General features: G+C 42.4%; 1 protein-coding gene across 24 annotated transcripts in view; it reads left to right on the top strand.

The window, feature by feature from the left end:
- KCNMA1 (potassium calcium-activated channel subfamily M alpha 1) overlaps positions 1-26,065 on the top strand; it is a 739,980-nt gene extending 713,915 nt beyond the window's left edge. For 7 of the 24 annotated variants that reach the window (XM_086680080.1, XM_086680097.1, XM_086680084.1 and 4 more), the window contains 4 exons: positions 3,684-3,878; positions 5,768-5,886; positions 8,265-8,489; positions 17,930-18,086. In XM_086680080.1, the coding sequence (XP_086536206.1) occupies positions 3,684-3,878; positions 5,768-5,886; positions 8,265-8,489; positions 17,930-17,954 (564 nt within the window). In that variant the 3' untranslated portion in view covers positions 17,955-18,086. Of the gene's footprint in view, positions 1-3,683; positions 3,879-5,767; positions 5,887-8,264; positions 10,924-17,929 lie in introns of those variants that run through there. The other 17 variants (XM_086680076.1, XM_086680093.1, XM_086680078.1 and 14 more) reach the window with 4 other exon arrangements.
- The last annotated feature ends 254 nt before the right edge of the window (positions 26,066-26,319 follow it).

Raw genomic sequence — 26,319 nt, 5'->3', positions numbered from 1 at the left:
ACTTTGAGTATCATATTTAAGAATCCATTTTCAAATCAAAAGTCATGACAATTAATCCTATGTTTTCTTCTAAGTGTTTCATAGTTTTAGCTCTTAAATTCAAGTCTTTGATCCATTTTGAATTAATTTTTATATATAGTATGAGGTAGGAGTCCAACTTTATTCTTCTGAATGTGGAAGCCCAGGTGTTGTAGCACCATTTACTTAAGAGACTATGTTCTTTCTCTATGGAATAGACTTGGCACCCTTGCTGAAATCAATTGACAAAAGCATATGAATTTCTTCCTGGACATTCTTTAATCCCATGTCTGTCCTTCTGTCAATACTACACTATCTTGATTATAGTAGGCTTCTAGTGTATTTTGAAATTAGGAAGTTTGAGTCCTCCAACTTTTCCTTTTTTTAGATTGTTTGGTCATTTCGAGTGCTTGAAATTTCATGTGAATCTTAGAATCAACTTTTCCGTCTCTATAGAAATGGTTTTGGGGATTTTGCCAGAGATTGTACTGAATCTGTAGATTGTTTGGAGGAAAACTACTGTCTTAATAATATTAAGATTTCCAATCCATAAACATGGGATGCCTTTATATTTATTCAGATTTTCTTTAATTTCTTTCAACACTATTTTGTAGTTTTCATTGTACTAGTCTTGCACCTCCTTGGTTAAATTTATTCCTAAGTACTTATTCTTTATGATGCTAATATATGTGGAATATCTTAATTTTATTCTTGTATTGCAAGCATATAGATATACAAATGATTTTTTTTGTATATTGATTTTGTACTTGGAAACTTGCTGAACACATTTATTACCTATGATTGAATTTTAATAGATACCTTAGAATTTTCTGTATATAACATCATGTTCTCTGTAAACAGAAACATTTTGGATATGGATACCTTATTTTTTTCTAGCCTTGGCTAGAGGCCCCAGTGCTCTGTTGAATAGAGGTGGTGAGAGTTGACTTCCTTGTCTTGTTCCTGATCTTAAGAAGGGTATTGGATTCTTTTAATCATCTCTAATCATATCCATTTTAATTTAAATATCTTACATAAAAAAGTGATTGGGTAAGTTGTATGAAGTCAGCTTTCTTATAATCTGATCTTTTACTTCTTATAGAAACCATATTTAAGAAAAAATTATTTTGATTCCAAAACAGATGCTTTGATCTTTTCCTATTACTTCTTCCACTAACAATTTAATCAGTCAAAACGATGCTTTTCCTTTATATCTTAAATGTTATGGTTCCTTTTTTAAAAATATGTATACTGGCTCTTTTTATTTCTCTCTATCTTTGAGCAAGGAGAGGTCTGTTTTTCAGTATTTGAGGTCTTGACTGTTCTGCTTCCCACCTCACTAGCTGTTAGATTCCTCCTCTTGGTCTTGATCTAAAGGGGTGATTATAGTGCAGAGACCCTTGTCAAAGTTCTTTGCTCAGCACTCACTCATTTAATGTGCCACAGGGTTAAGTAGGGGTCTTCTGCTTCTCATGGTGGGTTATATGACTGTAGGGCTGTGGATTTAACTCCGAAAACTTCGGACATGTTTGTGGATTTTCCCCAAGGTGACCCCTACTAGAACACAACTCTAGTGGCTCTTCCCATTGCTGCTGTCCCCTCCCAGGATTCAGCACCCTGGTGACGTTTGCTGTGCCACTGCTGAGTCCAAATAGGGTCTTAGAATGGGGGGAGATTAAGAAGTGCAGATTCAGGGGGGTGCCTGGGTGGCTCAGTCAGTTAAGCACCCAACTTCAGCTCAGGTCATGATTTCGTGGTTCGTGGGTTCGAGCCCAACACTGGGCTCTGTGCTGACAGCTCAGAGCCCGGAGCTTGTTTCATATTTTGTGTCTCCCTCTCTCTCTGCCCCTCCCCCACTCATGTTCTGTCTCTCTCTCTGTCAAAAATAAATAAACATTAAAAAAAATAAAAAAAAAAAAAGAAGTGCAGATTCAGGGATGATGTAAACAGCCTTGGTTTGCCTACCTCTCACCTCAAGTGTAAACGATTTTTAAAAGGGAAGGTTGAGGATGAGCTGACTGTCCCTCTCACCAGCAAAAGCTGCAAGTCTCTGATATTAGGCCAGAAGTATTTATCAGGGCTTCCGGTGCACCAAGCACTTTTCTATGTGCCTCACATGTATTAGTTATATTATCCTCATAACCACTCCATTATTACATTTCATAGATCATGAAACTGAAGAACAAAAATGACAAATAACTTTCCAGGGTCACGCAGCTACTAAGTGGTGAAGCCCAGCATTAAACCCACTGCCTGGCTCTTATCTCTTGACCACACCAGCAACATTTCCTCCTGTACCTGCCCTGGTTCTGCTTCTGTGTCCCCGGGGCCCATCTAAGCTTTAGTAGAGGATACATTCATTCTCTTCAGGGTCTGACTCCTTCTGAGTAACATTCCTAGTTTCCTTTGCTGTTAGAATTTTCTATCACTTTGGGTGTTTTGCAAGTATTTCAGTAAGGAAAGTGAATCTTGCCCGGTGAACGGCTATCATCTGAACTCAGAAGTCCTCATGGAATTTTTTGCATATGTGCTTGACCCTAATGTCTGTGCTTATTTTATGGATGAGAAAATCAAAGCCTAGAATGGTTAGTCCACCTCCCCCAAGCCATAGAACTAGTGATGGCCAAGCAGGATGGGAAGTTGTCCTTCCCTGGCTTGTTCCCCACTGTGTTTTGCCAGTAAACCAAGAAATCACTGAAATGAAATTTAGCTATCTTTCCTAACCCACTTTCAAAGGTCCACATGCCCTCAGAAGACACAGGCAAACTTTGCTTTGATTTCACTTCAGCCTGCTTGATTTCTTCTTATCTTGGAAAATGGAATGCAGACCCTCACCTGAGACTTTTCTCAAATTAGGCTGGGTGACGTATGTCTTTTTGAGCTCTTTTATTTGACCCCCTATTAATGTTTTTAAACCCTAATTGTTTTGTTCCTGACAGACCTGTTATGTTTCAGGTGTGAGAGAAATGTACACATAGAAGGAAACTTCTGTCATATTCTGTATTTGCCTCAGACTATTGAGATTATTAAAAACAAAACAAAACAACCAAAGTGCACACACGAGGGCATCTTCCTCCTTGCAATTTTATCTGGCATATTTAATTGATAGAGACTTCTGGGTTAGATTATTATCAAAGGTTGTAGTAAATTGTTGAGCGTGTGGCCTTAATGATGCTCTCGGCATCTCCTTCCAACACACAAAGAAGTTTTGCCACATTGGGGAAGGCGGCTTCCTGGCATAGGGTGACAGGACCTCGGAGGAGTCCTCCTTGGGTTAGCAGCCTGTGCAAGCTGCATTTGTGTCCCAGGTCCAAAGTCCCTTAGTAGACACGTGGGACTTGAGGAAGGGGAAGCAGTATTTGCATCCCTACTGACACCAATTATGGTAAACACCAACTATTTAGACATCAGCCCTTTAATAAAAGTTCCCTGAAGTGGTTTTTGAAAGTCAAGCTCTCATGGCAGAACCAAGTAAGAGAGAAAAGAATGGAATAATTGGAGGCTGCTGTCTTTTCACTTCCCACATAAAATTATTTGAAGAGACAGGCCAGAACTTTAAACAGGAGATACCAAGAAAAGTTGTAATTTGGATGTCTGTTGTCATGACTTTAGGGTGTTTGCTTAAAGGAATTTTTTTCTCCCCTACCCCCCAACTCTCTCCCCAGACATACTTCAATGACAATATCCTTACACTAATCCGGACGCTGGTGACTGGAGGAGCCACGCCAGAGCTCGAGGCTCTGATTGCCGAGGAGAATGCACTTCGAGGGGGCTATAGCACCCCCCAGACACTGGCCAACAGGGACCGTTGCCGCGTGGCCCAGTTAGCGCTGCTGGATGGGCCCTTTGCGGACCTGGGGGTGAGTTCATGGTGCAGAGGTCACCTGAGCCCACTGACTGGGAATAGCTTGGCCAGAGTGAACTGGGTGCCAGGGTGAGGAGCCAGGCACCTGTCTTTTCTGTCTTCTGTGGTGATTCACTAGAGGTGATGTGTATGGTGTGCTGTGTTTTACATGCAGTCCTTCATCTTTATTCCCACGGCAATCCTTTGACATAGGTTCTACTCTCAGACATTCTAAGGAAACTGAGGCTCAGAGAGACGGAAGACTGGCCCTATCAGGAATTTGCACCAGGAACCCTGGCTTCAGAGCCTGTGGGCTTTACTCACTCCCCTAGGTATCTTCTACCACGAGCTAGGAGGCATCAGGTGATTCCAGCATGTGACCGAGGCTGGGACCCCTTTCCACAGGGTGTTAGCCTACCTCAGGGCCACTTCACTCCCAAGGCACATTAATAGCCCATGAGGAGCTTTTCAAAACCACTGACGGCCATGTCCAGTTCCCAGGATTCTGAGTTTTTGTATCTGGGTGTATGCCAGGCATTGGAGGTTTTTAAAACACCACCAGTAATTATGTGCATCTCGAGCCACTGACCAAACAAATGGCATCTCATGTGGACCATTTAATGTCTCTAATTCCAGACCTAGGTCTTTGCATCTCTGAGGCTGCACCCAGTTAATCTCCCCCACGCCCTCCCTGCCGCAGAGGGGATGACCAGTGCCTCCCTTTGGGCTCCACACACCAACTGGGTTCTCACACTTGGGCAGAAGTATGCAGTCTTGACCCTTATTCACAGCCCTATACCGCATCCACGGATGGGTTCAAGGAGTGGAGCCACAAGTCTTGGCAACCAATGCATTTATTGCACAAACAATACCGTCGCCCAAGGAAAGGGTCACTTTTTCTATTTCTTCTGAAACTATGATGCTGACTTGCACCATATTTTAGTATGGTTATGGATAAGGACCTATGTTAGACTGGGCTTTTTGGAAAGGCAGCTTCCGTAGCTCATGGCTCCTTTCATCTATCACCGACTTACTGATACACTTTAAAAGGATAAAGACTTTAAGTGACGGTAAGATATGGCCCCATTTGTGTTCTGTAATATGATGCCCATTTGGAAATTCCAACGACAAGAAGGACAAAGGCAGCCACTTTATTCCCAGCGATGTCATTCTTCAGTGCCCTTCCTACACTCACACCCACCTGAAGCCACCTGGCTGTGTGAAGCCAGCATTTCCAAGTGAGTGGAGTTGCTTTCACATTCCACGTCGGGCCCCAGACCCTCTGGGAGGTGACTGTGAACTGATTAGGACTGTGAATCCCACTTATTCAACCTGCAGCTCTCCACCTCCTGGGGAAACACATTCTCTTCCACCCGCGCCATCTCTGAGGTCTGTAAATTGTGCTTTTCACACAGTCTTTTCCCTGAAAGAGTCTTTCACCGTAGCACCTGGTGGGGTCTTTTCTCCTCGCAGTGATTTTAATTATCACTCGAGCAGTTTTGACAACACGGTCAGATCACAGTGATTACAGCTGAGCTGGGGCTAAACATAATCGCCATTTTGCCCAGCTGGTTTCTTCTCTGCCAAACATGCATCTGAGAGCTTTGAGCCTTACACAATCACTTAGAATGAGGGAGAGGCCCATTCTCTCTAGGGCTCTCACTGCTACAGATGGAAAACTGGAGAGAACTGGAGGAGAACCCCATCATTATCTGATCCCCCAAAATTACCAGTATTGGATGTAGGCTCTTAATCACATTGACTTCTTTAGCCTCAGTCCCTTGGGACAGACCCTCCAACTCAGGAGACACCAACACAAGCTTTCACGAAAAGGCTCTGTTCCCCCTGGACCTCTACTTCCAGGCAAATGAAAATGTTTCTTTCTGTTCTTTTCTTGTCTCCCAGGATGGTGGTTGTTATGGTGATCTGTTCTGCAAAGCTCTGAAAACGTATAATATGCTTTGTTTTGGAATTTACCGGCTGAGAGATGCTCACCTCAGCACCCCCAGCCAATGCACGAAGAGGTGAGTATATTTCCACTCTCCTCTCCCACCCCGAATGCAGAGACAGAAATGCCCTGTCTTGTTTCCCACTGTGAAGGCAAAGGTCCAAGTACATGCTCTCAACATGCAAATGACTCTGCCCGCATTAAATCCAACACTGGGTTTGGAGGTTATGGGAGGCTTTTTTCTTTAATTCCTCATAGCAGATTTAAAGACATTATGGGAAGAATTCAAGTTTTATAGAATAGTTCCTGAATAGGAGCATCTCCTCCAAACTCTAGCTACTGGGATTATTCTGCCAGTACCTCATATAGAGATATTTCATATTGCTAGTGTTTAAGATAGATGTTTCCTTTGCCATATCTTAGATGCCTCTGCTTTTACTTAATATATTTTTAATTGACTCACTTTTTAAACTTTTATATATTTATTTCAAGAAATTTGTGTGTTATCACCTTAAGCAGAAAAATATAATAGTTTATGTGTGTTAGTTATATATTTTTAATTGCACTAAAATAAATTCATAGCAGCCCCAAATTAAAAGTATATCATAGAATTACCCAAATCTGTGCATTTGCATACTATATCTCAAGAAACAATGCTACAGAGATTAGTATTTCTCAGCTTTGCTTGCACATTAGAATCACCAGGGGTGCTTTTTAAAAATATTCTGCTTTCCCTGATTTATCTGGTCTGGCTTGAAAGTGTAGATAATTTCTTAGTGCCCAGAGATTACAGTATATAGCCAGAGTTGCGGCTAATTGCTGTAGACTAGTGAGTTCTCAAAGTTTAGAGAGCAACAGAATCGCCTACAAAGCTTGTTGAAACACAAATTGCTAGACCCCACTCCCCAGAATGTCTGACTCTGTAGGTCTGGAGAGAAATTCTTGCTTAAGAATTTGCATTTTAGGGACACCAGGGTAGCTCAGTTGTTTGAGAATCCAGCTCTTGATTTCAACTCAGGTCATGATCCCAGAGTCATGGATCAAGCCCTGTGATGGGCTCCATACTGAGTGTGGAACCTGTTTATGATTCTCTCGATTTCTGACTGGTGTGAGGTGGTATCTGAATGTAGTTGTGATTTGTATTTCCCTGATGATGAACGATGCTGAGCATGTTTTCATGTGTCTGTACAAACGCAGAGGGAAGCAAACCATGAGAGACTCTTAAACACAGAGAGTAAACTGAGGCTTGATGGGGGTTGGGGGGTGGGAAAAATGGGTGATGGGCACTGAGGAGGGCGCTAGTTGGGATGAGCACTGGGTGTTGTATATAAGTGATGTATCACGGGAATCTATGCACACTGTATACACTGTATGTTAGCTCACTTGAGAATAAATTATATAATCTTAAGAAAATAATTTTAAAAATTAAAAATTAAATTAAAAAAGATTATATCTCCCTCTGCCCTTCCCCGTCTCCCTCTCAAAAAAAATAAATAAAAGAAGTTGCATTTTATTTATTTTCGAATGTTTATTTGTTTTGATAGAGAGCATGCACAAGCAGGGGAAGGGCAGAAAGAGAGGGAGAGAGAGAGAGAGAGAGAATCCCAACGAGGCCCTGCACTGTCAGCACAGAGCCCGACACAGGGCCAGAACTCGCAAACTGGGAGATCATGGCCGGAGCTTAAATCAGGAGTTGGACACTTAGCCCACTGAGCCATCCATGCACTCCCAAGAAAATGCATTTTAAGTGATGCCCCAGTGTTGCTGATATGTCTTGGCTTGAGGACCCACTTTGGGATCTCCTACTACTAGAGAGGAGGTGGTGGGGTTTTTTTGGTTGTTGTTTTGTTTTGTTTTGTTTTGTTTTGTTTTGTTTTGTTTTGTTTTGTGTTAGCAGTGTCTGGTGTTAACCAGAGAAAGCTTGATGGGATTGAGAACAGTTAAAGCAGGACTAGCACAGAGGCAGGGAGGGATCTTATCTTCTCTCATTTAGAAAAAAATCCCCACCAAAACTGATTTTTAAAAGGTAAAGAGTGAGAAAAGGCTGAGAAGATGTTAGGTCATGGGAAACAAAGACCCTGTAAGGTGTGTCAGAACATTCTCTAGCAAAAGAGGCGGTGCAGTCAGTGAACCTCCTGCACGCATCTGGGCTACTCGGGATCAGAAGTGAACTCAAACTTCAGTGGAAAGGGGTGGGGACCATCAGAAGCACGGTGTGGTTCCCCCACCACAGGCACCAATTGAGCCTCTGGTGCCAGGGCTCACGGCTGGCCACCTGCGCTGAGCTGAAGAGAGGAAGAGCTAGTTCAGCTTGGAAGATAATATTTAAGGTCTTGGACCAGGTAGAAGCCTTCCAGATCCTCTGCAAGACCTGAGGATCCTTTTCGGTTCAATGAGAGGTGAAATACGCACCCAGTTGTCCTCATTCTGTGACCCCTTTGCTTCCCTGTCCAGGTACGTCATCACCAACCCCCCGTACGAGTTTGAGCTCGTGCCGACAGACCTGATCTTCTGCTTGATGCAGTTTGACCACAACGCCGGCCAGTCCCGGGCCAGCCTCTCCCATTCCTCCCACTCGTCCCAGTCATCCAGCAAGAAGAGCTCCTCCGTGCACTCCATCCCATCCACCGCAAACCGACCCAACCGACCCAAGTCCCGGGAGTCCCGAGACAAACAGAAGTACGTGCAGGAAGAGCGCCTCTGATATGTGTATCCACTGCCACCGTGTGTGAAACTGTATCTGCCACTCATTTCCCCAGTGGGTGTTTCCAACAGTAACTTCCCCCCTTTTCCCCTGTAGCCACCCCCTTTTTTTTACACATATTTGCATATGTATGATAGTGTGCATGTGGTTGCCATTTTTATTTCACCACCATAAAACCCTTGAGCACAACAGCAAATAAGCAGAAGGACCAAAAGTTATTTATGATTCTAGGGGAAAAATAACCCAAAGGCATGCTCCAGACATAAATAGCTCACTGCAGGAAGGAGTTCGCAGAGTAGAGGAGCGTCATTGTGATCCATGTCAGTTATGCAAAGCAAGTTTAGTTAATTTAGAAGAAAAGTTTGTTCTGATTGATCAGGATTATGAGGGTGCTTCGGGTTTTGATTTTGTTGTTTTCCTTTCTTTCTTTCTTCTTCTTTTTTAATACACACGCAATAATATACACATACACATTTCTTTGAAGCAAGCAACCAAAAAGCAACAAAAACACATCGATTGTTTCCACTCTCACTCTCTGGGCTGAAGTATCGCGAAGCATTTAAAAGGCTTTCGCCATTTGTGTAGACGATTATTAAGCATCTGCTTTTGTAAGAGAACATCCTAGCTTTTTTTACTCACCAAGGCCTTTCGTCCCAGATCTAGCTTCCTCTGGGAGTTCTTAGGCACATTTCTACCCTTACTATGGAGGAAAGAATCATATCCCATTCATGGATGTATCAAATTCTAGTCATCTAAGTGAACAGAGGTTTGATTGCATATTAAATTGTTATTCCGTCTCCTTATGCCATATGACTAGCTATTTTTTTTTCTTTCACTTTTGACATTTGGGATGAAAAGCCATATGTATCATAAATATCAGATGTAAGTCATTAAAAACTGCCTTCCTGGGACTTTTACATCTTTTAAAAGGTGAATTACTTACCTTATGTACAGAATAAATAATGCTCAGGAAAGAGCGAGTATTTTTCCATGCATTCTCAGGGGACCTTTTTACTCCCCTTTGTTTGATTAGCTAAGGCCCCAGTGCCAGGCAGGAGCAGGGGTTGGGGCCAAGCTAGAGTGTGAGGAAGATAAACCCAGCAGCAGATCATGTTTTTCTAGGAGCCAACATGCTAAATAAATCAGATTGTGGGGGGATCGAGCCACAGTTGACTCGACAGAGACAAAAGCTAGCTACTACTTCAAACTGTGGGCACAGCTGCATGGCGCTGGCTGTCCCAAAGCAGCAAGCTGGTGGGACAATTCCTCCTCCTCAACTTCTTGAACACAGCCAATTCGCTTAGGCAGGTGAATGACGGTAACAGCGAACCACTCCTTACCGTCATGAGACGGGGGAGAAGAAGTGTGCAACAGTGAGCCAAACACATTTTGGTATAATTCTTGTTTTTTTTTCTTTTGTTTTCTTTCTTTCCTTCCTTTTTGAACAGTTAGTAAAGCATGAGCTGAAAGGTAGAAAAATCCCTTTTTCAGCATACAGTCGTCAGATGTTTACGCATGCTGTAGGCGGTGCCGTAGTTCTTATGAATCGGCAAACTCCACCATAACCGAATTATCCTGTGTGTGGACTAGCCCTGGGCTGGCGTATACCTGTTTGAAGTGTCTACTTGAGCAGATTCCACCAAACAGAATAGGGGTGGAGGGGAGGAGAAATATGTCACGGTGGTACCATCTCTAAAAAGGTGTTTTTATGGTGAATGCTTTGAGTTTAGATTTCGGATCCCCTCTCTCCCCTAAGCATGATAGTTTTGGAGATTTGCTTGCTGTGTGAATTGACAAGCACTTTTACTGACAAAATGGTGAGGTTCAGTCTGCACCTGTGCCCCCACACCAAAGACAGGGCAGTATTCAGAACAGGAATGGGGTGGGGAAAAATTGTATACATGTATATTAAAAAGCCCTACGAGTGGAAGAATTTTTTTTCAAATTATTTTTGTCCCCATATATATCGATTTCTATATTACGTATAACTATCTATCCTTTTATATAGAACTATATCTGTATCTACATATATGTACACACACACACATATACGTGTGTGTGTGTGTGTGTATATATATATATACACACACGTATACCCCAGTTTGGGATCATGAAGAGCTTTTCATGCATTCTTTGCAAAGGAGGTTATAAAGTTGTGCCCATAGAACATTTATAACTATAAGAATGTGCCAGTTAAAGTGCTCAACAGGAAATATGACAGTTTAAAAGCATTGTAAAACTCACATAGCTTACTTCTCTCTCTAAAGTGCAACAAGGATGAATAGAATGGGCCAAGGTATGACAATTAATGGTTCTGCATGACCTAGCCACTGCTGGGGGTTTTCTTCTATAACGTTGTCCTTGTGAAAACTTTTGTGACATTAAAAAAAAAAGGAGTTACAAATTTTATTCTGTTATTGGTTTGTTTCTTTTTGTTTATATTGTTCTGTTTGTGGTTTTCTTTAGTTTGTTTTGCTTTTTTTTTTTTCCTCCTCCCCTTCCCCCTCCCTTTCCCTCCCTACTTCTCTTTCCTCCACTTTCTAAATTGCTCAGCGCAATGAGGCTGTGCTGCTGCTACCGCTAGATCCCTTAGAGTTTGTTTTGGTGTTCTTGGTTTTGGGGTTGGGTAATTTGGGGGGAACTTCTCTCCATCTGGCTTGCCTTCAAATCTGCACGTGGCCTCCCTGCCCACCTTGGTACCTTGCTCCAAGTCCAAAAGCCTTTTGCCATCAAGAAACCCAGCTTCCTCCACTTCCCCCCATTACCACTACCCCAACCCGGCCCCCCCATCAGTCTGTCCACATCTCTGTGTTTATCTTGGCAAGACCTACTACAAGTGTGATGCCAGGTGATAAACTTCGCTGGAAAACATTTGCAGCTATTCCATTTGGCAAACCTGCTTCTTGGTTAATATTTTGTCCCTCTTTTTAATTTAGACCAGGAGGTTCATTAATGACAGAACGTTGGTCTCCTTTATGTTTGATCAGGATGACCCCAAGTTAAAACTGTTCAGTTATGTTTATCAACTCATAGCCCACACCCAGTGATCTGAGGTTTCATGACTCAGTCTCTGTATTTTCCAGGTCTCTCCTGTCACCTGCCTTTGTTCAATCCCAACCAGAGATTGGGCAGATAGAGAGAAGTAAATCCAAAATGCGTGTTATATACAGTCTTGTTAGCAGCTCTGATGAGATGATGCTGTGACAGGAATGGAGTGGGAACAGACTATGACATGAGATGTAACTTTGGAATTCTCCCTGGACTTAGGGCACACACTTGAGAGTTGAATATAGTATTTGGCCAATGATATATTCAATGATTAAAAGGTATCATTGTGACCTCTATTCTGTTAGCTAAAACTACTGTATTATACTTTCCTCAACAGAACACAGAGTCTCCTCCATTGTTTTCCATGTCACCCCAAACTTCCCCATTCCCCCTCAGGTTCTCTTAGGAAGTACACAGGGTTCTCATATTATGTCTCTCCCTTTCCTGCTCCCCATAAAAAAAAAAAAAAAAAGAATAGAAGAGGAAAGAAAAAGAGAAGAAAAGAAAGAAAAAGAAAGAAGTAGGTAAAGGTAGAAAGTAAAAGAATTATTTGAAGAGAAGGTCTATACATTTTAAAAGAGCAATAGCTAGAAACTCAATTATCTGTACCATTCTAGAAGAGAAGCAGTCTGTGAGCCATTCAGTCCAATTTGCTTTAGGCTTTGAAGGGCTGAACCTTAGGTGAGTGGGTAGACCGGGAGGTGCAGTGAAGCTTTCTCGGCCTCAATGTTCACCCAGATGATCATAAAATCATCAACACCCCTAAGGACTGCTACCCAGGGTCCTTCCTGAAGCCAGTTCAGATGTATAAAGGGAAAGATGGACCCATATACATAGAGTTCTACCACAACTGGAGAAGTATCAGATTCTGTTATGAATATTAAGGATTGTGACCCAGAACATTACAATAACGCTCAGTAATATTTTGAAATAAATTGACCTTAAATATTTTTATACCATTCATCATGTTATACATTATCTTTACTCCTTTAGCTTATCAAAAAAAAAAAAAAAACAGTGAATGCCTCTAGGTGCTTCCCGATGCTACTGTGCTGTTGGCACTTTCTTCTGAGAAGGGGAACACCCTTGTAAGTTCCATGAGACAGAACTGACTGTGCCTCCAGCCAGTACTGTCAAGATCTCAGATGACCAGAAAAACCTTAGACTGGCTCTTCTTCAGCATGGGAAAAGCCTAAAGGTGTCTGTATCCCAATAGGGACAATTAAATCGACCTGCCAGGTTCCTATAGCAACAGGATCCTATCCTTCAGGTTTTGGAAGGATAAAGAGGATAGTGTGGAAACTTGGGGGGCCACGGAAGTCAAGACAGGGTAAAAATCAGTGTCTCCAGCAGCTTCTTCAGCCCATCCCTGTTTTTTCATAACATGATGAAGAATAAGCTGTGGGCACTTATCACTAAATTGGTTGCCTGTCTCCCACCAGGAGATTACATATCTATTGCCTAGGGAGGTGAGGGGGCCTACCCCTTGCCATCCAAAAGGGAACAGTGAAGAGTCTGTCCTCGGGGTGCAGCTGAATCAAGGCCCCAGGAAAGGGCCAAAGGGGGAAGTTTGCTCTGCCCAGCGAATGGCAGCATCAGACTTTCAGTGAAAAGAGGAAACTAGAGCCATGGCGGACAATTGCAAATGACAGTTTTCATAAATGGAAGCTGCCTTGGTTTGGGTACAAATGACTTTCATTTCTATGAAATAGCCATACTTTGCCCATGGAGAGGAAAGAAGGCAGTATGCATGGGTGGGTCCACTGTGGGCCTCAGGGTCTGCCAGGCAGAGGGCAAAAGCCAGCCTGCCTCCGGAAAGGTGAGCCGTGAAACCATACAGCGTTACCTTTGAAGGCGTCAGCTCCTGGTTAGGGCTTACTGTTCTCAGCTGTTGTCTCTACCCAAACAGCCTTTTTCTTTCAAGCCCTCTCTCTCTAAACCTCAGCTTGTGGTACAGCGAGAAGAGGACCAGTTATTTTAAATACGTTTGCTGTATTATCATCTCTCCTTTCGTGTACTCTTCTCTGGGGAGTAGTTATGTGAAAAGGCTAAATCCCACAGCACTGACAACCCACAGAGACAGCGAGGCTCAGTTTTCATAGTGCAGCCTATTTCTCTGCTTGCAGGCATCCAGGCAGTCAGGTCCGCCCAGCTCTGGTGTTCTTTCCCACCCATAGCCCACTCCTCCAAGCTCCTTATGGCTTGGGGAAGTCCTCACTCATATCCTGGACCCTTCTGTCTCAGTGATGAAAATAGCAATGGAAGACGCAGATGGTTCATGGATGGGATAGGGCACCTGTTGAGTATAAAGCCATTATTTCAAGGATACAGGTCCCACAGCAGGGTAGCATCCTTGAACCCCCCAGAAAGAACACTGGGTCACTCCTTCCTCTCCTTACCTTCCAAATGAAGGTAGCCCAAATGAATCCTCCTCTGTCATCTCTGCTGCCAAAATCCCCATTCTGTGGGCCAGCACCCCAATTTACGTTCCCTAGTTCTCCATCCCTGGTTCATTTGCAGCCACACTGAAAAGTACCGCCCATCCTTACGTAACCCTTTAGTACTGAGAATATTCACGATAATGCTAACGTGTAACATAACCTTATGTGACAAGCTGACTGACACCTTAGTGCTTACTCGGTGCCAGATACTTTTCTAAGCACTTTACATACATTAACTCATTCAATCCTCACACAAGCTCAGATGTACATGTGGTTAGCATCTCTGTTTGAAGGATGCAGAATCTGAAAGATTTGTTCAAAGGCATCCAGCCAGAAAGTGGCAGAGTGGAATTTAAAGCTGGGCTATGAACTCTGCCACTATGCTGTGATGTGGCTACTATTACTAACAGACGTACGTGTTCACGTTTATTTACCGTATCTGGACCTGCAGTAAGTGCTTCACCAGCACCAGCCCCTTTCATCCAGACCACATTAGGAAGATTTGATCACTAGCCCATTTTACAGAAGAGAAACTAGCAGAGATCAATTACATAGTGACTTTCTTGGAGCCATGCAACTACTGTGTGAGACCCCAGATCCATTTAGACTTCCCCACTGCCCCACGCCATCTCCTTAGCCCACACCTCATCACTGGTCCATGGTGGATAGCTCATGGCGTGGCTGGTCTTGATAGGTGCCTTCTCCCGATGGTAGTGCCAAGTCTTTTAGAGGCATCTCTTCTGCAGTCACTATGTTGTTCTAGCCCACTTGCCAGAGCCTAAAATGTCTTCCTTTCCTGATCTGGGCAGGTCACGCACTGTACTTGCAGTGATGACGTCATGCTTTGCATCCTCGAGAGACTTAACAAATAGGGCTGGTTTTTTGTTTTTGGTTTTGTTTTTTCTGACAGTGAGGAGCTCCTTGCAGCTAGATCCATTGCCCCTCCCATTTTAGGAACAAAAATGAAGCTCCCGGAAATCTTTTTGGCATAGGGGATGAGGCAGGGAGAGGAGATAAACCCAGGGATTTGGATTTATCCTGGACCACTTCAGCACCCATTTAAATCCTTTCCCTGAGTATTCTTCCTATAGCCAATGTTGTAGCTTCCCATTGGCACAGTTTCTTCTTTGGAAGATGAGATTCAGTGAACCAAAGTGTCGTCATCATGCTCAACGCACTCTCTGTTGAAGAAAACGACTGGCGATCAGTTAAGTGTGTGTTCCTCTGATGCCCTGTGGGAGAATCTTTTCATGAAATACCTTTGCCCCTGGATATTTTACTAGAATGCTCAGAGCATTGATATATTTCCATTTCCTCAACATCCTATCCAACCAAGTCTCCAACAACATATATGTTTATATCTTACAAGGTACCCAAATTAAAAAGCATGTTTCTCAGGCATAACAAAAACCTCAACTCATCACCAGGATGCACTTTAACACAAGTCATTCTTGTGTGGAAGTTCAGTGGCCAAAACACAGGGGCTACTCTTCTTAGATTTTCTTTTATGGAGAGAAATTTAGAAAGAAAGAGAATGAAGCTTAAATGGGGAAATAATGCTCTCTATCTTACCGACAGCAGAAGGAAATTGATATTCTCTCTGCCGTGAAAGGTCAAAATGCCAACTTTGAATTGAACTGTAAAGACTAAATTCTGAACAATTATTCTCTGCAGCAGTTGTAAAAATTTCAGCAAATTGCAGCTGTCTTAGGTCTTTCGCCCAAAAGACCTACTCGTTTCCATCAACAGAGTTCAGTCTCCTTTCCAACCTGGCATGTCCAACCCAGCACTAAATCCCTTTGCAAAATCAGTCCACACAGTGGCACAGCCAAAACCAAGGGCAGCTCAGGCAAACAGCACAGGCGCTAGGTTCAGCTCTTCTGAAAATCATCTTTATACATAAACCGTTGGAAAAAGTCGTAGTTTGAAATTGTTTCAGCGGCCTGGCAATGCTTTTAAAACATGATAACCATCACACTTTACTCCTCTCTGAAAGGTTAGTTTAATCGTAGATCACAAAAAATTGGTTTCCACAAATGCATAATGGTTCATCTATGTCACACTTGAACTAAATGGTTTTTTAAATGGAGCTGAAATTATTTTGATGTGTACACAGTCCTGGATTTCTATACAACCTTTTTTAACCAGTCCATCAGGAACCTTGCCTCTAAAGCCTCATTAATAATTCAGATGTGCTGATGACTTTAAAAGATCTATGGAATTGAAGCTTAGGAAAAAAAAAAAAACTCTGCTTGACAAAAAGATAAATGAATGTAGAAAGAAGCTGTAGGAGTCTGGCAAGCTGTAGATCATCTCAGAACAGATTGTAACTTTATCATTCTGTCAGGGGGAATAATTTAAAGCACTTAATCAGTTAGCTTCACTGTGAGGATGTAGCATTATGAATTCCTATCGTCCAATCTGTTCAAATCAAAGTGAACTTAATTATAATAGGTGAGAGAGCCAGAGCGGGAGAAAGGGGAGTGGAGAATGATCCAAGAGAGAGACAGTAGTTTCCTGGGGGTAAACTGAGCTGCTGAACAAAGGGTAGTGAGCAAGCTCTCACTAACCCACTCCAGTGACAGTGTTTACATTGAGGGCTCAGACTTGACACAGCAAGAGAAAGTATAGATCAAGGAGAAATAAGCAGAGCGATCGTGAGCTGATCACAGATGCTGAATTTGTAGATCATTAGCCCATCCGACAGACGCACATGCACACACATACTCACACTTCTCTATCAAGCCAGGTGAGCAATTTTTGTTACGTATCAGTCCAGAACCATGAACAGGGCAGTTGTGAATTGTTCTGATAGGTAGAAGAGAAGCCATCGTCTCTAGAGCAGTGGATGTGCCTGAAAGCTTTTTCCTTTTTTCTTTTCTTTTCCTAAGCCACTAACTAATATGATTCCCAAATTAGAATGTCTTATTTGCCCGGTCTCTTCATATCTGTACACATAGCCGATTATGCAGAAAGTTTCAAATCCTAGAAAAAGGCGGGGGCAAGGCCTGAATCCTGTAAAATACCACTGAAGTGCCACGAGGATACTAGGCCATTTTCTTCCTCTCCCCAGCCCCCGAACGCTCTGACTCAGCGTTCTCCCCCAGCCATCTCTGTGTTTAGGGTGGAAATGAAATGCCAAGGTGTCGTCAAGCTCCCTTGTCAACAGCTTGGATTATTATAGTTGGTTAAGATATTGCCAGTAGGAATTCTTTTCATGACTGTATACCAACACAGAGCTTTCTTTCTTGAAATAAAAAGCCATCTCAAAACCGTCTTAAAACATTGGTCACCATTCTGATTTTCAGTCTCATTACCCAGCAAAATCTGTGGGCTTCCTTTAAGACCCTCAAAACTGGCTGCAAAAAAAAAAAAAAAAAATACAGAAGAGTGGTATATTGAGATATAACTTCAAGTATGTCTCGTACAAACAAAGCTAAGTACAGGTTGGGAAGAGGAGATCCTGCATAAGGTTCCAGATCACTGGCTCTGTGTCGGGGACGACTTCCTTCATGTTTCACTCAAATCAGTGAACACACAAATCTTTCCTCAGGCACAGTGTTTATGCCCAATATTTGATATATTCAGCATCTCCTTCCCACCAAAGATTCCCAGTCCACTAAAGGAACCCCAGAGAACATTGCTGGAGTTCCTCTTCCAACCCCTCTTTGTTCTCAGAGGTCCTACCCATGGTCCTTGCAAGTCCCAAGGGCACGCTGGTCATTACTTGCCACAGGCAGCAGAGCTGTCCCAGGTTCTGGAATTCTCCTTACACTGCACTCCCTCTTAGCAACTATATTCACTGTCAGCTTCTATCGATTACATTTTTGCATTTTTTTTTTCAAGGAACTTTCCAAAGGCTTTACCCTAGGACTAATTAAGCTTCTCATTTCTCCTTCTTGTTCTCTATCCGTTTCGCCCTTTAGCAGAAAAGAAATGGTTTACAGATGAACCGGATAATGCCTATCCCAGAAACATTCAAATCAAGCCCATGAGTACCCACATGGCTAACCAGATCAACCAATATAAATCCACAAGCAGCTTGATCCCACCAATCAGAGAAGTTGAAGATGAATGTTGACTTCCAGGAGACCAGAACTCTTTTTTTAAAGCCTGACAAACTTCATAAATGGTGATGTGACTTTTCTTCCTCTTACATGCTGAATCACTGGTGGAAACGTTAGGATAAGCGAGAATTGCAAGAAAAATAAAGTAGACAGATCTTTCTCTTTGTCTGCCTTGAATATTGCTTCCATGTATTTTGGAAAAGAAAATGATTTCATTTATAAATGAACATATTAAAATAGTCATGTATAGCCTCTAGCATTTTAAATTATTTTTATTTATTAGAAAGAAAATATATTTTTTCTTTTTTTTTCATTGTCAAATATCTTCCCTGTATCTAAACAATGCAAAATCAAAATGAGTAAGTGGCCAGACTCCTTAATATGTATTTCTCTTCTTTCTGTCTTTTTCTTTGAGGAGAATGATGGTCACCACCACAATTGATCGTAATGAAGGCAAATGGATTGCTAAAACAATTTTAAAATGGTCCAATGATGTAAACATGTATTTTAGTAAATTCATATAAGAAGACAAAAGGGGGCAGGTGAATTTCCTGGATGGGTGTGTATTTTAGCTGCACTGACACCAGCTCTTAATAAATGGAAACTTATTTATTTTCACAGTTGAAAGTCATATTTTTGTAGTTTTAGTTTTCATTCTGTATTTCTCCTCCCTTTGTTCGTATATTTAAAGGGAAGACCTTCTTGCAGCTTTGCTACAATTGCCAGATCAGGTTTATCCAGCCAACTAACGATGCCAGGAGGGGCGTGAGCACGCCTGGGACGTGGAAGTTGAGGACCAGACGCACACAAGATATTGCTCTGTTTGTTGTTCTGATGGTGGGGACTCCTCCATGCTGTTATGCTTCCCATTCCCTATCTCCAAACCACCTGCGCAAGTACAGTAATTTCAACTCTGGGAGGCTCTGGTGGGCTTTCTCCCCACTCCTCAAATCTCAGAGCTTCTAGCCTGAAAGTTTGTGAACACCAGTGGGTAGTTCCACTTAATAATAGGATATGATAATGCAATCATTCTTTTCACTGAGTTTTTGTTAAAAAGTCAGAACATTTTCATGATCAAAGAGACTACTTTTGCCCAGATTTTATTTTTTCCAGCCTTCCTTTAGTTGCTGGGACAAAACACACAAACTAGCTGCGACAGTGTAAAACATAATAACGACAAAAGGAAAGCAATGAATGCGCTCAATACAGACTGTTAGAAAAGGCCTTTGAAAATGACCAGCAATGAAATCAAATGTATCAGCCACTTCCAACTGTGCTCAAAGATTTTTCTAGCCATCAGACACAATTATCAAGTCTCAGAGCTCTGCTGTGGCTTGCATGCTCTCTGTCCCAGCAACTGTTACGTTCCAAACGATTTAGCAAATCTTTCAACTTCAAAATGATCAATCTTTTATACAATCATCAGGGTCTATGAGAAGCATGGATGTGATAGTGATTTTTCTTTTCTTAAAAATGTCAACTGTGGACACTCAAAGAATTCAAACTTACTAAAATATCCCCCAAAGTCCCATGGTATCTATTCCATTAATTCTTTAGGCCATGACCCTGTGGTACTTAGTACATTAGTGCAAATCAGATCAGAGCCAAGCAACGAAATCACCATGAAAACATATGTCCACTAAGTACTCCAATTACCAGTGTAGGCAAAATGGCTTCCACCTCCGTCTATTCCCTGCAGAACCAATGTAGTTGTGCTTCCGCCTTGTAGGCGCCGTCCTGAAGTGACTTGTCAGACTGTGGTTACCCTGTCGTCACATTTTGTAGAACTAGTTCTATAAAAAGTATTGTGAATATAATGTATGTCCAATTGGATTGTTTAAAAACTACTTATAACCAATCACTAGTCTACACAGCAGACTAAAATGACGTCAGCAGTCTATCTTCAGGCTTATGAATATTTCCTGGTTTCCAACAGTAGAATGGGTTTGTGGGGAGAATCCCTTGTGAGGATTTTACCACTTTCCTGAAAGCTATGCCTTCTTCTACATAATGATTTTGCATTGGGGTCACCTTAGTACATTCACAGCAATCCACGCTCTTCTTTCCTTCATGAACCTTGGTGGACTCTTCTTCACTCTTCTTCCTGATAACCATTTCTGAATTTGTTATAACTGGTATCCTATGGGGCAGGTGATGGTGGCCACCTAAATGATCTTTCCTTAGGGAAACACAGTGTCCCATGCCTCTCAAACCCATCTCTTCAGCCAAGTCGGTCTGGAAGCAGACGTGTAAACTCCGTGACCATCATGGCCAGAGATTTGAATCTAAATTTCTTTTCTTTTCTTTTCTTTTCTTTTCTTTTCTTTTCTTTTCTTTCTTTTCTTTCTCTTCTCTTCTCTTCTCTTTTCTTTTCTTCTCTTCTCTTCTTTTCCCTTTCCTGTCCTTTCCTTTCCTTCCCTTTCCTTTCCTTTTTCTTCTCTTCCCTTCCCTTCTCTTTCCTCTTCTCTTCTCTTCTCTTCCCTTCCCTTTCCTTTCCTTTCCTTTCCTTTTTTCTTCTCTTCTCTTCCCTTTTCTTTCCTTTCCTTTTTTCTTCTCTTCTCTTCCCTTCCCTTCTCTTTCCTCTTCTCTTCTCTTCTCTTCTCTTCTTCTTTCTTTTCCCTTCTCTTCCCCCTTCCCCTCCTCTACCCTCCCCTCCCTTCCTCTCCTCTCCTCTCCTCTCCTCTTCTCTCCTCTCCTCTTCTCTCTTCTCTTCTTTTCTTTTCATTCAAGTATAGTTGAAAGAAATTTTTTCTCTTGACCAAAATGGCTAAGATGTTTCCCACCAGCAAAGAGCTGCCCCCAAAAACTAATTGGCAGGAATCTATTTTTTCTTCTAAGGTAGAGCAGCAAGCTCATGCAGTTTTGCTTTTGCAATAATGAACTGTTCTCAAACAGAAAATAAAAGCAAGCTTTACTTTTTTATTGAGAAAGTGTGCAAAGTGACTGGTTGGTGGCTCCTTTGGCAAAGACTGGTGCCTAGTAGGTTAAAAGTGACACAAGAACAGAAACAAGATTGTATGACCACTGAAGGGCTCAAGCCAATGCTAGAGCTTCCTGATTAGTTTCTATGGGTTGAGCTCTCTGACTGGGAAGAGGTCATCATTCTACCCCACTGTGACAAACCCGCTCCCACATTTTCTGATTAAATTATCAGCAGCCAATGATAGTCATCATTGGTGCAGTCTGTCTTGTAAGACTATGATCTCCCATCCCAGTTTAGGGTTCCAGAAAAGTCCTTTACCCAAAATAAAGACTCTTGGGTGCTTTGAGAATCAAAGACTCACCAAGAGGCTATTTTAAAACCACCTATTTATAAAACGTCATCACCACCATCATCTTTCTTATTAAGAAAACTTTTATTTTCATCTAAGCAATTTTATATTTAAAAATATCACCTTGAACCAATATAAAGTACTTCAAATGTAAGTGATTGTGACTAAGGCATGTTGGGGGACACCCAGAGCTTTTCTTTCCAAAGGTTGGGCATCTTATGATGTATTTTGTGCAAAACTTTATTGAAAACTTTAAAAAAAACAGGGAATTAGAACTGTTCAGTTAGGATTGGAAAGAGGGAAATTGAGAAAACATTAGAAAATTGGGAATGTTTTCTTTTTTAATATTTTTATGTATTTTGAGAGACAGAGAGAGAGAGAGAAATAGAACAAGTGGAGGAGGGGCAGAGAAAAAGGGAGAGAGAGAATCCTAAGCAAGCTCTGCACTGTCAGCACAGAACCCAGATGCAGGCATCCATCTCTTGAACCATGAGATCATAACCTGAGCTGAAGTCAAGAGTCAGATGCTTAACCAGCTGAGCCACCCAGGCACACCTAAAATTGAGGTTGAAAAGAGAGAAAAAGTGCAACTTCCTTTCTTGTGGTTTAATATGAGTACTCAAGAACTATATCTACAAATAACCAGCTATGTGAGAATGTTCTTGAAACCCCTGGAGTCCCAGGGACCTCATTTGGAAATGAGAGAGATTCATCCAAATGGCCTCCCTTCCAGGTCTGGGAAGCTGTGAGCTTGCTTGGGAGTGGGAGCGTGGGAACAGCCTGTGGAGACAATCTTGTGCTGGAATGACGGTCCTCTTGCTGCAGTACTCAAGTGATACTCCTGCGAGTAGTGTGCAGTTTCTGCTCTAGAAACGTGGAAATTAAGTTCATTCCTCATTCCTCCATCTTACAGTTTGGAGTCTCCTTAGGTTCAAATGCAATTTCAGACTTCAAGTTCTCTTGGGTCATGGTGTGGTCCAGACTTTTCTGTGTGTTCCCAGGGTCTTCTCCATCTCATCCCTACCTACCTTTTCTCTTGGCACCAGGCTCAAGTTCTAGTCAATTCCTTCATCTCTAACCCATCTCTCCACTTTTCAATATGTAGTGACAAGCTCTGACCCCTGGATTTCTGGGATTTTTCCTCATTTTTATTTCCACAAGTGGATCTGGGCTTTAGGAAGCAACTGTCTCACTTCTCACTTCATTTCCTGTCCTGTTTATTTTATTTCTTTTCTTCCATCTTAGTATTCCTTTCTTGGTATACCATCTCTGTTACTTACATTCATAAGTCTAATTTTGATCTATCATTCTTAATTTTCAATGAGAATCTCAGTAAAGGAAGAAAGGAAGGAAAGAGCAAAAGGAGGAAGAGAGGTAGGAAGACAGAGAAAAAAAGAATATCAAACCAACTGATTTGAACATGAGCCACCTTACTCATAGAAGAACAAGCAAATCCACTCAACTTGGACATGGTGGTCCATTGCAGAATCTGTCAGTTTTCTATTCAGTCCCTAAAGTCTGTTTTCTATTCTGTTCCTCTTTGTAGCTTTTGGAATGATGGTAAAATCACCAATCACTGTGGTCTTTGAAAGGGACTTTTTTATTTAGGGCTTGACTCATCCTCTTTAAAAAGCAAAGGGAACTGAGGTTTCATTTGAAACTCACCTGGTAAATTCCCTTTCTGCTCCTCCCCTACTCACCCCATGTTCTCAAAGTACATTTATTTTTCTATTCAGCAGAGATGATTTGACACTCAAATCCCATGGTCATGTAAGGCAGTGATACAGCCCTTTGGATTTGTTAATGGAAAGTGGTAAATAGAAACAATTTCCAGCCAGTTTGTATGAGTGTGGCCATATTGGATTTTTAAGTGAAGTCTACTCTGATTGGTTGTTGCCCATGCAATAACCACTTGTTCATATTTTCAAAATTTCCATAAAATAAGACAGTTCAGAGAATACTTTTATGCTTAATTTTATTTCCCAAGGAACTACAGACCCTACTTAGCCATTGCTTGGAACACATTCGGAAAGTAGCCTGTCTGCCCAGACGCAGAAACCCTTTAGCTGCACACCAGTTGGAGACTGCATTATACCACAGCCTCATGTGGTTAGACTGGGGAAGGAATGTTGAATTAGTCTATCTGTACCAGGCCTTCTTTTTTTGCCTCATTTTTTGAAAAAGGGCCTGGGACTCAAGTATCTTAAGACAAGACAAGTCAGGACATGCATCTAGGAGCTAGGAAGAATGAACAAAAACAAAATGATAAAAATAGGATTTTCAAGCACCATCAGCCAGGGGCAGGTGTGTGGTGGCAAGAGTTAATGCTTTAGAAAGGAAGGAAAGGTTGCATTGAATTATACGGATTGAGAAGAATACAGAGTGATATAATGCTTGATGGGTTTTGGAGGTATTTCAATAGGAAATAGATGCCTGGAGAAATCAAGAGAATGAAGGTTTTCCAGGAAGAGGTGATTTAATGGGCCATGGCTCATTGGATGGAATGTGATTTCAATACACAGTCTATTTTGTCTACAGTGACACGATTGTGTAGGGGAGCTGAAGAAATCTAAGATGAGACCTTAGGAAGTAGACAGTCTTAAGGGCCAAGGGTTGAGACTTGATTTAGAAAGCTACGGAAAGCCGCTAAAAGTTGTAAATGGAGTGATGAACACCTATGCCTGTTCATTTTTTAGGTTGAAAGTTTTCAAATGTCAGTTCCTCCTGGAAGTCATCATGAGGACATATGCAGAGCTAAATGTTTTCTCAGCAGCATTGAGTTCTTAAGAGTGCATGTTCCAAGTCAAGAACTCAGTATGGGAAGCGCCTACTCTCCTCAGATTAGTCTTATGGATCATACTAGAAGTTTAGTTGGGGCTGTTAAGGGCTGGTGGGTGCACTGGGTGTTGGGGCAATAACTGGTTCTGGAAAAGGTTCTTTGTGAAAGGGACACTGCCTTTGGACCTCAAGGGAAGAATGATGTGGAAGACTAGGAAAGAAAACAAGAAGACAGGAAGGGGAGCCAGCAAATGTAGGCAGCTGAGCAATGTCGTATTGGATTCATTCAGAGTGGAAGAAGCTGAGAGCTTTCCTTAAGGAGGACCTTGCAGGCAAAAAGGAGTGGGCAAGTGGAGCTGGGGAGAGGGTTCCAGCAGGCCTTGTGCATTTGGAAGTCAGAGCCACTGAGATACTTGTGAAGTGGGGAACATGGCTGAGTCTTCCAAGGGAGGAAGCATAGGTATGGAAGGTCATCTGGCGGAAGACTGATAGGGGGCTACAGCCATGCTTGTAGGAGCTAAAAGGAACGAAATCGGTAAATGCCGTTGTGATAGGGGATCCAGAGTACTCTAAAAACAGAAAAATGGCAAAAAGGAGAGAGAAACTCTAAGAAATAAAGGTGAGTCACCTTCATTGGTGCTGAAGGGTATTGGAGATGATGACTCAGAAGTAAAAAGACTCACATGATAAGGGCGAGGACTTTGTTGATGTGTCTTTATCTGCAGAGCTTGTCATGAGGCCTGGCTCAAGGTGGACAGTCAGCTGGCCACTGTGTGTTATTTTGGATGCCATGGGAAATGCAGGGTGGGCAGGACTTCCTGGAGAAGGACTCAAAAGAGAGGGCTCTTGAAGTGGGCGTCTTCTTTCCCCTCCCTGTTCATGTCACCCCATTATTCTTCATCCCTTCCTGAACACCACACACACTGGAAGCTTTGGTTTTAGCATTCTTAAAACAAATGCGACCATCCCTTTGCCTTGGTGGCTTTTCTGGACAGGGAGCAGAAGGGGAGAGGTTCTTTGGCCCAGTGAAAACTGACCTTAATGTTTAGGTAGATTTTAAGTTTAAAAAGGTTTCATTTGGTCTGCTTATCCCCTTGAGGACATCTGTGTTTCTTCTCCCCTACCTTGCAATTCAGCAGAACAGGGACAAACGTGACACCAAAGCTCTCCAGTGTCCCTGCCTCTGGAAGCGTTACCGAGATGGCTGTTCAGAATCTTAGATGGAAATGTATACACGGCACTGACACACGCCTGCCAGAGCAAACCAGAGCTTTCCTCACATGGGATTCAGGGTCAGTGTGAGAGGCAGCCAGCAGGCAAGGGATCCCTGCCAACAACGTTGACAGAGCCCCATTTCCACACTAAACCAAAGCCTCGCTGCCCCAGAGCGGCGCACCCCCTTTCCCTTCCTTCCGCTTCGCACAGCCCAAGACACGTTTGACCAGAACTGCAACATTTCAGACATAAACCAAACTCAGCCTGGAAATCCTAATTAAAAACATTCCATTCCCAGGTGGCACGATTGCATCCTGCCTAAAACTTCTGGCCCACATCCCACCACCCAGATGCTGAAGCAAAAGCTTTCCCCACTTAACACCAAAACCTGCACTCAATGTTTCTTCAGGGACAAAGAAAAAAAAAAGTACACTTACACAGAGGTCAGCCTACATATTCATTAAGGAAAAAGAGCGTGGCTTATTCATCTGTCTTTCAAACTTTTGATTGCTGGCATTATGATTATGATTATGATTAATTACCATGACGGATCAGGAATTGGAGGAGAGAATAAATGCCGGTGCTCTGAAATGATCTGCCCAACTCTGTCATCTGTAACAACCAGTGATAACTCTCTTGTCTTGTAAAAAGGGTTTGTACATAACTTGTACATGGTTTCATTTTGTATTTTTCGCAGATTAAAAATTTATGTATTTGTGTTCTAAAACAACGAGTGTTCCTTGTGTTTCTGTAGCACCCGTGTCTGTGGGGGTTTTGGGGGTGGGGTGGGGATGAGGTTGGCAAAGTCCCTGAGTTCCTGCCAGATAGCTTAGCTCTCTCGGATGAAGGCAAAGTTGTAGACTGATAACAGCCACGGGCTTGCCTTTCGAGTGCCTTTCCAGCTCGGAGTGCACACACAGACCCTTACAGGTCCAAGGAGATGGTCAGCGGGTGCCCGGGCAAGGCTGCAATGCACAGTGGGTG

This window comes from Puma concolor, chromosome D2, assembly GCF_028749965.1.
Source record: "Puma concolor isolate L17-30 chromosome D2, mPumCon1.1.hap2, whole genome shotgun sequence".
NCBI classification, from domain to species: Eukaryota; Metazoa; Chordata; class Mammalia; order Carnivora; family Felidae; genus Puma; species Puma concolor.
Note: the sequence above shows the minus strand (reverse complement) of the source record. Positions and strands in the feature narration are given on the sequence as shown.